General features: G+C 40.6%; 1 protein-coding gene across 3 annotated transcripts in view; it reads left to right on the forward strand.

Annotated features, from left to right (window-relative positions):
• The first annotated feature begins 9,067 nt into the window (after nucleotides 1-9,067).
• The window catches only part of fto (FTO alpha-ketoglutarate dependent dioxygenase), a 118,288-nt gene continuing 113,518 nt past the window's right edge, over nucleotides 9,068-13,837 (forward strand). For all 3 annotated transcript variants that reach the window (XM_071488459.1, XM_071488460.1, XM_071488461.1), the window contains exon 1: nucleotides 9,068-9,213. In XM_071488459.1, the coding sequence (XP_071344560.1) occupies nucleotides 9,136-9,213 (78 nt within the window). In that variant the 5' untranslated portion in view covers nucleotides 9,068-9,135. The remainder of the gene's footprint in view (nucleotides 9,214-13,837) is intronic.

Consider the following 13,837-nt stretch of genomic DNA (forward strand, 5'->3'; position numbering starts at 1 on the left):
AGAGAAAAGCTCACTGGAGGCCATCAGCCCCGAACTGCAGCCTTGAACATCACACAGAGATCTACCTATGGCCTATTTGAACAGTTCACTACACAGACCGCTTATGGATTAACAGCCACCATCTTAAGACTGGAGAAGTGGAAAGAAAGTCAGATGTTCAGTCGTGGATGTGCCTGTGTTAATGAACAAGTCTGAGTTTTGGCCTGCTCTGGCTGAAGTGTCACCTCTGCCGTGCAGCTGTTATTTTCTACACTAACTGACGACTGACAGACTGCATACAGGAACACACACACACACACACACACACACACACATACACACTCAAATGCTAAAATCACACACACAAAAAAGTTGAAGTTGTTGCACTTACTTAATATCTTTTGTTGGCATTCACTTTTAGCAGATGAAACTGGTTAGATGGTAGCTGCAGTACATCCACTAGTCCAGCTGAATAAACTGCTAAATATTATTACAAAAACATATAAAAATGCATTCAACATGAACTCTGAGCACATTTGAGCACTGTTCTAGACTATATTTAGACACATTTAAAAAAAGTTGTGTAGAAGACTGACTAATCTTGATGCTAAAAAGTCACATGACAGTTTTAGTTTGCTGGTTAGGCTCAGTGTTACATTTGTAAATACTGCCATATAGACATTTCTGCCATACAGCATACAACAACAGTGGAAGAAGTTCTTTGATCCTGAATTTAAATAAAATAGAAATAGTCCATTAAACCTAAAGGTCCTGTATTGAAAGATTTATCAGTACTCATTATACAACAAACTGGCTTCCGTCTCTATTATAGTATTAAATATTATATAATTGGATTATTATTGATGTTTTAATATGTGAACAACATTTTCTATTGTAAATGTGAAGGTAGAATTTTAACTTTATACACTGTTGGGTAGTTTCATTTACAACAGTGAGCCTTTTTAATCTGATCATATGTTTTATATGTAAAATCAAATGTATTCGAAAAGTAAGCAGTAACATATACAGATGGAGTACAAAATGTAATATTTTGCTCTAAAACATGTAAGTAAGTATAATACAAGTATAAAGCAGCATAATGGGAATACTGTCATAATATAAGCCCCACAGATTGTACTTAAGTACAGTATTTGAGTAAAGGTACTTGTAGAGTGGCTGTACCGATATTGTATCAGTGAGTTCACCCTGAAACCTGGCCACCATCCATTACAACAAAATTGTTGCCTGCTTTAACATAATTATTTTTCTGTTGCTTTGATTCCAGTCCGATGTAATAAAACACTTCTAACCCAAGCCCCAAAATCTATCCACAACTACAATTAAAGTTAAAAGTGCAGTTGTTTTATGATAAGAGCTGCAGGGTCTGTAGCCACCAAGCCCTACCACCTGCTTCTGATTGGCTAGTGGCATGTTATTTTCCTCTCACACATACCCCAGCATGCACTGGGGTTTATTTATTAGGAATAAAAAAAAGGAGTCACTAATCTGTGTTCGGTTCAGACAGCGGGCTCCCCCTACACACTCGCGCACACATACACACACACATCTGCGTACCAGCTGAGCAGGGAGCAGTCCCACTGTTAGGCTTTCACATATCAAAGAGCCTGGGGTGCTTTGGCACTGCTGGGGTAGTTGTCCTTTTTTACAAAAGACAAACAAGCAAAGAGCTCGGGATGCGGTCCAGAGCCGCCTTTGACACAGTGTTGAAATGGGGACTTGGCTCTGTGACATATATGATCTACATGTGTAAAAAAGCTGTGGAGGTTTTTTTTTTTGTTTTTTTTTCTTGACATTGTCAGTTGCTTTTCCTCAGCTTGTAGCAAAGGCAGTCAACATTCTTTATTAATCTAACTTATACCTCAAAACTATAATTTCCAGAATAGTTCAATGGCTTTAAACTGCGGCTGGAGGCAGCTTTTGTCAGAGGTGCATGGAATATATTACCTCTAGGTGTGTGGTACTTCTGTGATGAATGTTACACAGATTTGCAGAGGTCAGGATGTTAGTCTGACAGTGACATCACCAAAACATCAGTAATTACACAGACAGAGTGTAGTGAATCTCTGAGAGATTATCAATTGACATGCTGTATAAATTATCGTACAATTGTCAGAAAGCCCCTAAGAGAGTAATGTTCCCAAACAGCTAATCATTATTTGTTGTATTTCACCAGTAGAATCAGTGACTGATGATGGTAATAATGAAAATGAGAACAAGGAGGAGGATGATGAAGATGACGGAAATCCTGTGCATCTTAAAATGATCTTGGAAGGCATCATATTTAGCACGTAGAAACAAATCACAGAGGTCCAATCCATGTACCGCAGCACAAATACAGAACACTATTTTCAGCAAATGGAAACAAGGCCCATTTGGGATCAAAGCATCTAATGGGTTCTGGATAACCAGAAGCTGCTGTCAGTTTCTGGCCAAATCAAACAGACATGCAAACACATGTGGCACTGAGTCCAAAAGATTTTCAATGCTGCTCCGACAATTATAGCTACATTACATCTAATCTGAGTCTTCCCCTCCTTCACAAACCTATGGCAGCGGCGAGGAACATCTGAGTCGGGACAGTTGACTGAATGGAAAAACAGCTAACAATCTTGAAAAATGACTTGACTTGTTCAGCATTTCTATTGCAGAATGAAAACAGTTAATCTATTTTGTGGCGATGACGGGTTTTTTTTTTTTTTTTTAGGCTATGCCTTTTTGCACATATGCCCCCATTTACTCTATCTTGAACTGCAGCCCCATCCCATCATGAAAGAGGGAAGAAAAGAAGAGGAACAGTGAAACCAAATGAGAAGCAAACCAAAAAAGACATAACACATGTTCTGCCAGATTCTTAATATAACCTTTGAGGGTGGGCTGGGGAGAGGAGTGTGAAGTCCCTATGTTCTACTATAAACCAACCTGCCATTCAGTTGGATGTACAGTAATTAGACATGAAGGCAGCCTCAAAGAGAATGTAGGAAGGTCTGCATATGGGAAGCTGGGTGTGACTTAAACTTTTCAGCCAGTGTTAAATGTACCTGTCACCATCAGCACGCACCATAATGTCAACTAATTAGGAAATGAGGAGAAATGTGTATGGATAAATAAACACATTTCAGTGTTCATGTCAGTGGTCAGACTGGTGGGTTTGGGTACACTTTGGGCTGTCAGATGAATTTCTGATCATTTGCCAAACTTGAATCAGTTTCACATTCATCAGTCGCACATTTATTAGTAACAAATGGGCAAAATTAATTCAATGAATGTGTGTGTGTAGCATCAATGCACCAGTGGAAATGAAATACAATAGAGTAGATCTTTATTAGCCCATTGGCATTTTGATTTGCGCATGAAACTGGTGTTTTCCCAAAGTACTACCAATATACTGTATGTCCCGTGTGTGTAGTAACAATTACATTCATATGTGCGCTGTATGTCTGTCTTCTGCTGAATTCAGTGACCGGTCACACGATAAGACCTAAACCTGGTAACACTGACTCAAGGGAAAAACATGCACATTAAAGACCAGAAAAGCCCTAATAAAAAGTCTCTAATATAAAACAGTCCCCATCAAAGAGATCCCTCCCAATATTTGTTGAACTCTTACATATCATATTAATGCCATTTCAGCCATTGTTCGCTCAGGCTGCGTTTGATCTGCAGGGCTGCTATAACTCTGGGGTAATAGGAGCGCTAATGAGAGGAGTTGGCACTTTATAAACACTGTCAAGAGCAGGTGGTGCAAAGGGGTCACACTGGGCCATTGTGTCCACCTCAGCTGGTCCCATTCAGAGCGACTTATTTTCTTAGATTATGAAGTATTTTGACAAATCAGCATATTTCATGCAGATGTCTTTGTTAAAAGTTAAGCCTGCGGTGGGTGATTTTATCATGCTGAACAAATGTGTGATTAATCTATGGCAGGGTGCTGAACGATAGGGCACAGCCTTCTGTGGGAAATGGGACATCTCTGCCTCTAAAATAGATATTCCCGCGTGATGGCGCGCCACGCAAGGACACACACAGAGGATGTAGGCTTCCGTATGGAGTTTTATAACGTCTTTCAGCCTGACATTGTGCGTGAGATTTAAGCAGGGCCTCTTTTGTATGTCAGAACCCCACTTTTAATGGGCTTCTTATAAAAATGCTCAGTGATCATGGTATTCAAATCATAGCAACAGCAAAGCGCTTCCTCATTTCGGTGTCTGGAAGTGATCCCAGGCAAGGAGGTGTACCACATCTTAGACTAGGGCTGCTCGCTCTTTTTGTTCACTAACCAAAGGGCTCTTTCCTGTGGTGCTATATGATCATTTATTGAGGCTTAATCAACATGTATTGAATTGTGTGTGTACTTTTTGAACCATTTTAATGGGCTCTCTGTGCACTTTAAACCTTGGCCATGGGGTTGCAGGGGTTTTAACGATATTCCAGCTAAGGGCAAAAAAAAAAAAAAAAAGCTCCTGTCCTTGCACAGCTTTCATGGTGTCTTTAAAAATCCTTCTATTTCCAGGAGAATTCAAAAAAAGTATTGATATTAGCTGCACAGCAGGTGATACTCAGTACAGGCCTGAGCTGTAGGCTTGTGTAGCCAAGCTAACTTGCACTGATCCAGTGTGGGCCTCTCTAATAAGGATCCTGATTATTCAACATGCAGTCAAAGAGCAGCCTGTTTAAACTGGTCAAAGCAACATTTTGCACACCTTGCTATCATTCTGCAAAGTCCAGAAAATACATAGGTTACAGTGATTATTTGGAAAATTTGGGTTAAAACTGATGCATGACAGGAGATAAAATAAAATCAATTAATACAAAAAGTACATTCATTCATCTGTCTGTCTTCTGTTTCCTAAAATTGTCTGTTTAAAAAAAATAAATATTATCATCAGATAAGATTATTTCAACCAAAACCATAAACATTTTTTTTAAACTATGCTTGTTGCTCTAACAACTGTAAATAGTCCATTGCCTGACCATTCAGGTATTTATACACATGACCTGCCGCTAAACTATTTCACCCCATTAGCAATGTTTCACTATTTCAATTGCTTAAAATACCCTATATTAAAATGGGATCTTCATTGTTATCGAAAATATAACTTATCACCTGATTTGGTACAATCTGTAAGCAAACATTTATTGCTTAAGAAGACCATGGGGACAGAAATTACATGTGTGTTCACCTTGACATGAAATACTGTTATGAAATAATTCATAAAGGCAACTCTCCTCTAACAGTGAGAATAATTTATGTCAAATTTGCACCTTTTACACATTTACATTTTTTTTCAGTGTATAAATTATATGTGATTCCAGTGGGAAATTAACAGTTTCAGTTTCAGAATCTGCAAAATATGCTAGAACCTACCCACTTATAGCTACACTGGACTTTTAATCTTCTTCATCACTATTGTAGTACCGCTTTTAATGCCCCATAACTAATAGGCCACCGGGTGTGAGCCACACAGGTACCCTGGTGCTACAAAGAGACTTTACAGGGTTGATGTGATGGTGCTTCAAAGAGACGATGGCGAAGGCGGTGGAATATATGGAATGGAAAAAGTCAGCAAGAAAAGAAAACCCTCCTCTGAACGAGAACATAATCGTTTTGAAGACTCCAGCACACAACCTAAATAATACATTTCAGGTTTTGATACAACTATTACTGCCTGCGAAGAGCTCTTTGATGTTAATTGAAACCACTGGGCAGCAATCTGCTTTATAGCACTGACAAATAACAGTTTCCTAAGGCTAAGCATTGAAGGTTAGCAAGCAAAGAAGGCACATACTTGCCCCATATGCTCATTCGATATAAATAAAAATCAAAAAAGAGCTTGTCTTCACTTAGGCAGCACAATGTGCTGGCCGGAGTTGTGGTGAGGAAAAAATGCTGTTTACAATTCTTAACATTACCTTCACCAGAGGTCCCGTGTGGTGCAGGACAAAGCTTGACTGTATTGTTTTCAGTTTTCCCAGTAGTTTGCGTCCTCTCTTTCAAACAGACACCACAGATTAACTTGATAACGCAATAACAAAATCTAGGTGGCCCAATAGGAACTCCTGCATCGGAAAGATATCATTATTCACAAAGAGGCCTGTCTCTTGTAATTCGGATTTTTCAGGCCATACAATAGTTTGAAGAATGGGGAGAGATGATTGCAAGGCTGTGGGCTCTGGTTTTAATACAGACACAACACAATGGTCTCTGTCTTCCTTTACTTTGCTTTAGTACACTCTGGCACCATACTCTCCTCATCTTTTATTCTTCCCCAGCTTTTTTTAGCAGCCCATTATATCACAAAAAGAAGCCTTGTCAAAGGGTCATCCGGAGCTGATGCAATGCACAATAACAGAAAACATACCCCATCGTGAGCACAAACACATTGGCCAGATCAGTAGACAGGGCTATATGAAGACAGAAGAAGTTCAAAGTGAATCCCCCCCCCCCTCCATCCCATATGATACCACATCAGAGTGTGCACAGAGGTGACCTTTCCCTATGCTGAACCCCACAGGTCGGACATGAGAGGAGAGGTGCCTGCTTTAGAGCCGTGATTCACTGTAGGACAAACGACAGGCATTGTTGAGGAAGGTAATTGGCTTGTCTCCATGTAAAGAGCCTGTACATTAGGATTGTTTGCAGAGCCTCAAATCTGACCATCAAACAAAAAACCTTCCAGAGAACTTCCTCCTTTCTGACATGTACCCCATCACAGTGACTGACAGGGAAAAGACATGAGTGATAGTTTGACACATTCCCTAAAGTAAGACATGATAGATTGGGTTTAAGGAGTGAATGGATTGGTGTGGACTTAAAAAAGATTGTCATGTCACCAGAACAAGAAGAAAGCATTTATAATATTGCAGACATGGTTGGTGTTCTAAACATTAATAATAAAAAAATATATACATATACATTATATATATATATATATATATATATATAACTAATCAAAATAGCTTTGAACATTTTGGGACACACTTTTCTCTTGCTGAGAGTTACAGATGAAAAGATCAATACCACTGACTGGTTGTAGCCCTACTGTATATTTATTGCACAGATATGAGAGTGATATTGATCTTCTCATCTAACTCACAGCCACAAACTAAATTAGCATATTTCCCAAAAATATAGAAATACTCCCTTAAAGTAATGAGATTTCCTTTCTCATTAATTGCATTACAGTTCTAATAGAGTAACTAGTGAGTGTATTAAAATACATTTGTAAAGAACCTAATTATGATCAAATCAAATCCCTGTACCTTGACTGTGAAATAATTCCTCAAACCTCCATTACTGAACTAGACTACATGATCTGAATGGTTTATATACATTGTGAATAATTTAATAGGGCCCACTGTGCACATACAGTATACTTCGTCAGCCATGGGGGTTGTGTGGACTCCATCGTTCCACCATAAGGCCACCAGCAGTGGCATTAAAAACCAAACCTCTGCAGGAATTGTTGGACAAGAGCCTATACATTATGATCACCCAAAGAGCCCCAAATCTGACAAACTCAGCCAAAGAAAGTAAGTCAGCAAACCCTCTGTTCCCTGAAACGTTAACCCATAAAGATGATTGACAGTGGGAATATGTGAATGATAGTTTGCTGCATAAAAGGAACAAAGTATAAAGATGGATTGGGGTGGATGAAAGCTGATTTTGACATTATAAGATAAAATAAAGAAATTATTTACAACAAGCTCTAAAAAGGCACTATAGGCTGACATATGTTCATGTGAAAAACTTACATTCGTGCACATGGATCTGGTTTTCACAAAACGGTTCCAAGGATATTTTTCAAATGTATTCCCCCGTTGGAAGGCCGGGACAAAGGAGAGGAAATGTAGGTTATTAACAAGAATCAAAAGAACCCGCTCCGTTTATTAGTATGGGATGCCAGAGACACCGACATCTTTGAAAGTGGTAGAGCTTTTGAGCATTTTACAAGACAGGTGAAAGAAACATGTGTGTTAAATCACTGTAACCGGCTCACTTGGGTCAGCTCTACCATAAAAGAAAAGAGATTACAAAGGAAACTAATGAAGACACTGATCAAAGTCTGTAATGGTAATATGTAGCAGGTGTTTCAGACCCCTGCAATCCGCCCTGGCTGCGCCACCCTCCCACCACTGCTGCTCCATCCGTGAAACTCTCTCATGTATTTCACATGTGCTTTGATAGGAACAATGGACAGAACACATTTCAGCACTGTTCAAAACATGTTATGAGCAATCTGGATGAACCGTCAGAGGGCACTTTAACTGTGGGTGATACACAAAGGCAGCCACATAGACACACTGTGCGTTTATGGTGCTCTTTCATGAAGGGTAGCGAGTTGAAAAGGGCTGACGTGGTTGAAGCCCACACCAGCAGAAAAGCACCTGGATTTGAGATGCATGCAAGAGTTGAAAGAAGGTTGGCGGGACTTGAGCTGGAGCACGTTCAAAGCATGATTGCTATTTTTACACATAGTCTGAGATGAAAGTGGCACTGCTTTTGATTTACAAAAAGTGGAAACCATATGGAATATCCATGTTGAAGAGCAGGATATTAAGATAAAAGTTGTTTCTTTTAAAACCTTTTCCTCAAAAATTCAAAATGTATTAGTATAGCTTTCTTGCACAATAATAATAACAACAATAATAATAATAATAATGATGATAATAATAATAATTGCTCTATTTTCTCACAAATATGACAATAATAATAATAATAATAATCATTGTTGTTATATTTTCTCACAGATATAATAATAATAATAACTGGTTGACATGTCACAGCCATTTTAAAGGGGCTGTCAGAATTCACTGACTTAAAACCATGTCGACTCGCAGATCTGCAGTTTGTAGATCTGTACCTGCGCTGCACCTGCGCAGTGCAACATCTAGAGCGTCCCGAAGCTGCTTCCGCCGCGACCACACGTTCTCTCTGGGACTTGTAGTTTTCATCGCTGCGCTTTAAGCGTCTACTTCAAGAATCTCCCCACAAAAAATAATGTTATTCTGAAAAAATCAACAGCTGGGCTCTGACTCACATAACATAACCAGCCGCTCTTGCCTTCGCCCTTGTTAATCCAAAAACAGTTTGAGCCACCGTTTATTTGAGCACTACAACAACCACCGTCGCCCCCAATGAAAGCGAGGCAGTGTAAACACAACTCCAGGAACATGAAAAGATCGGGTGACAGTGAGGGGGAGAAGAGAAGAAAGGTATTGATAGCGTTTTTCTCCGTTAGGTCTGGCAAATTTCTAAGCCCTGTCGCTCATTGAATATCTAATGCTCCTTATGTGATGCTGCTGGCTGCATTTTGAAGGCTAGAAAGCCGCGAATGTCAGCGCATACCTCACCTTGCCTGTTTCCTTTATTGTGTTTTCCATTTTCCCCCCAGTCTACCACAATGAAGAATTACAGTTACATTAAAGACGGTGTTTTATCACGTAAATACACTGCTGGTAAGAAGCTGTCGCTAGCAGAGTCACGTCTCGGCAACACCCCACATCAAGAGGAGATACGATATGAATCAGAGACTATAGAGTATTTGTGAGAAAATAGTAAAAGTCATAAATATTCCATAGCTTAGTCATTAACAGTTGGTAAACAAACAAACAAAACAAGCAAACAAACAAACAAGAGGCAACGTCTAATCTTAGTTTGGGTTTCATCCTAGTGTAAAGAATGAACAATGAGTCAAGTGTTAATTGTATAGTATCAAAGAGACAGCTCAGTGCAACAGTAAAAGCAAATGGTAAAGTTAGTGTGCAGTGCATGGCAGAACTGGCAACATGCCAGGCCAGCAGTCTACAGCTGCTTGTGGCTTTACAGTAAATACAGTGGGTAGTAGTGCTCTGGTGTACAGTATATACTGCAACTGATCACTTGCTGGCTAATGTTGTGATTACTGTTAATCAGAAGCTAACCTCTGTTTATAGGCCAGCTGAAGTATCAAAGTGAGACGTGTGCAGGGTTATTTTCACATGATGTGAACAGAGATGGGCGTGTTTAGCCAATAACGTGAGGACCAACTGTTTTGTGTGCTGGTGCATTAAGCTGCGTTCCGTGCTGACCTGGGCTTAATCAGGCTTTCTCATGCTGTATGACCCTGACTTTTGTGGCTTGCTGAGATTCTGATGGAAAGGAAGGAAAGGAGTCAGCTGTGCCTGAGGCATCTTGAGCTGTGTTTCACTTATAGTCATAGTGACTGTCTGTCTACTTCTCAGTCTGTTTCTCCTCTTATCTCCTGACTTGGATGTCGTCTGCTGTGGCACATGTGTTTGGATCATGTTAGACAGCAGTGAAACTATGTAGGACGCGGTTCCTCCTGTTTATGAAAGCAGCCATGGCGGCCAGATGAGTGGCTCTGAGAGAGAACTCATTCCAGCTGGCCCTCAGGCATTCAAGCAGCACGGCACAGACCTAATGGCTTAGCTTCCTTTCTTTTTAGATAAATAAAAGGATGAGCAAGAGGAATTGTGACTGCAAAATTACTATATGACTGTAAAGCAGCCAAGCAAGGCGTTGCATGCATTTTGGCCAGTTTTTATAACATCAGTAGTTTTTATGATAATGCAGTTACTGTGATAACTAATAACTTGGATATGATGGTTTGCCTTATCCAGTGAGCGAGTGTCTGCACATTGTGAGAAATGTGTTATGATGGGTCTACTGTCATTCTGAGCCAGCACCAACTGATTAGTGCCAAATGAATACACATTCTCCCTCAAAAATCCCACTGCAGAAAGTCAGTATAGCATACTGACAGGTGGGAGGCCACAGTATATCTATTTTTAGGTGAAATACAATAAGATATTGGCCTTACTTCCTGAGGGAAGTACCCACACCCCAACCATGGTAATTGATATTTATTTCAATTAGTAAATCTGAATTTTTTTTTTACATTACTAAGACTAGTGGGTGGATCTATTACACATTGTTTGACACACACTGTGTCAAACAATGTCTTGCTGTTTCAACTAGAAAAGTCACAGACTCTTTCAACATTTGTGCATTGCCTTATGTTTTCAAGTAGCTGCATTTTCATGAGTTTCCCCCACATGGCAACATTCAACTCGCCTTGTACCCTAATGAATTGAAAACATTTCATTATGTTTTATCAGTGTTGTCATCACAGGATGAATTTCCACTCATGCCTCGGCAAGTGTGAAAACAGCACTGACCCTGTCCCTTAACCCGATGTTCTAATGCTGTCTTTGATGCGAGCTCGCCATTTGGACAGTGATGACAAGTATAAAGTGCTGTGTCGAAACAGGAAGTGTGTGTGTGTGTGTGTGTGTGTGAGCGGCAGGCTAAGTAATGATCACACAGGGTCACCAGATGTTGTGAGGTCCCGGGCTCAGCCCAGCCCAGCCCATTGCTTAGATCAGCCTCATTGGTTTGCTCTGGTTGTGTCACCCAGTGCAAGCTGTTTAGGGTATTTAATTTCTGAACACTCATTAAAATGGTTTGTGCTTCCCTTGGCAATTCTGTTAAATTAACAACTAGCGAGGTAAAAGCTGATTATGTGGCCACACATCCAGGCATGGTTAATCAATCTCCCCCACAAAATGTTAGCTGGTGAATTAGTGTAAAGGAAACGATTTATGGTGACTAATGCCGACGTCCTGTCATGTCAGGCCCGGTGTTTTAGCAAGAGGGGGGTGTCAGATTCAGCACATTCAGCAGCTTTGGGCTCTGCCGGCCATCTTTTTCTCCATCTTAACCCAAGCTACATGCTGCTTGCTCTATTAATGAGCCAATAATGGAGAAATAGTGTTGGGTGCTGACATAAAACATGGTATGGATACCTAAGGCAGGGTACCACATAAGCTCCAACAGAGCTAGATTTACACCTAGACTCTGTGTAGAAAGGTAGAAAGGGGAACACGGCATGGGGGCTCTCACGGCTTCATCAGACCCCTGCCAGTCGGGCTGTGGAAAAGCCAGGCCTCAGAAAAATACGGCTGTGGCAGATAATGATACCATTACACTAATGGAGCTGGCAAATGAAGGAGAACCCTGATGCCCTGCTTTATTACCGGAGGGGGTCATTTCCTCGCTGCATTCCTAATGGCCTGAGCACACAGTATTGATCAGGCTATCATGCTGCTAATCCTCTACAGAATTACTTATCGCAGGCTAGGTGTCGATCCACCGCATGCCCTGCTCTGGCCTTGCCGCTGGGCGGCTGCTGCGTGTCCAGCAGGGACCCACTGGGCCGTTTATGCAGTCATGATTTAGGGCCAAGCAGGGATGGCGTCTGGGAGGTCTTCATCGGTGGGCCGGCCAGTTCAATGTGTAAAAAAAGAAGGCAAATGAACCTAACAGCTTTCATTTAATTAAGGAGCAGGCAATGATGTGGTTCCTCCCTCTTTATGGCCCCATTGGCCACTGTGGAGCAGGGGAAACTGTGAGGTTGGGTGTTGTTCTCAGTAATTGCGCTGTGCTGTAAATAAGTACAGGAGGCTCTTGTGCCATCAGCAGCAGCAGGATGCAAGGTTTTCACCAGGCCATTGGTCTGATTTGATTATACAGTGCTTTACATATAATCATCTGCTTCACTCTTGCTTCATGTGGATGAAAACTGAAGAACTTCACATGTATTTCCTTGGGCCTCACTATAGTGGACCTCCCAGTTCCAGTTGTGAATATTACAATTAGAAGAGTGACTTTATGTGAGATATTAAGATAAAATATAAGAACAGAGATTCATAAATTATTCATGGTATGCCTTATTTGAACATGACTGAGAATAGTGTAGTCAGGACCCATTATCATTACAAATGAATAAGAGGGTCAGGTAGCACAGAGCACTTTGCCCAGGGCTTGTGACCTGTCATGTCCTTGGCCCCTTTACTGGGCCCCTGTGTGCATTAGCATCCTCAGGCCATTGGAAGCGTGGCATCCTTGCATCAACGGGCCCCTCTTGTCACCTCTGGCCTCGGCTAATCAAAGAGTTTACCTTAAGGGGGACATTTAGCCCTGTTCGTTAGGGCCACTCCAGCAGCCATAAAGAAGTATTTATATATTTCCATCTGGAACAACCTGTCGTGGCTATGGAAACTAGCTATTGATCCAGATATTTAGTCATTTCTTTCTGCGTGCGCTATCAATATTGTGCAAACATCCGTCCACACGAGGGTTGACCTCAGCCCCAGCCTCTATTTTTCGCTCCCATTGGAGTTCAATGATATACTATTCTGAAAAGTAAAATCAATGAATGAATATGAAGTTTTGGTGTGTAATATAGTGCAGGCCCAAGGCCCCGGGTCTTTCATTGATCTGCTATTTGAGTGTTAGAAGGGGCTGATTAGTCTGCTACTGAGCTTTTCCTCTACATGTCTTTACCTTGTCTTGCCTGTTTGATCTTTGGCTCATATATTTGGACTGAGCTGTTTATAGATCAGCAGGGTTAGTCAAGCCTCTCTATACAGTAAATCAGCCAACATACAAAAACTGTAATGTATTTATGCTTGAGTTGCTGCATGACTACCATAACTTATGCTTGAGTGAAACTGAGATATGAGATATGAGTTGCAATGCATTTGCTGAGATATTTATAGCATTGCATTTGCTGTATTGTATTGTTTAGTTTTGAGGTATAGGAGGTAATTATTTTGTGTAAAAACAGTGTTTTGTCTAATTTGACCTTAATCATCTTAAATTTTGGAGTGCAGCAGTAGGTGTGATGGATGGTAGGCTCTCGATTAAAAAATGTCAGCAATGGAAGGATGGAAGTGATTGTTGTATAATTTGCCCCACTTCTTCTGCTTTGTTATTATTAAATTCACTGATTTTATGTCTTATGAGTAGTGACTTTTAAGCATAAGAGAGCTGTTT

Source organism: Trachinotus anak, unplaced genomic scaffold, assembly GCF_046630095.1.
Source record: "Trachinotus anak isolate AG129_WGS33_773 ecotype Australia unplaced genomic scaffold, CSIRO_AGI_Tana_v1 ptg000011l, whole genome shotgun sequence".
Lineage (NCBI taxonomy): Eukaryota > Metazoa > Chordata > Actinopteri > Carangiformes > Carangidae > Trachinotus > Trachinotus anak.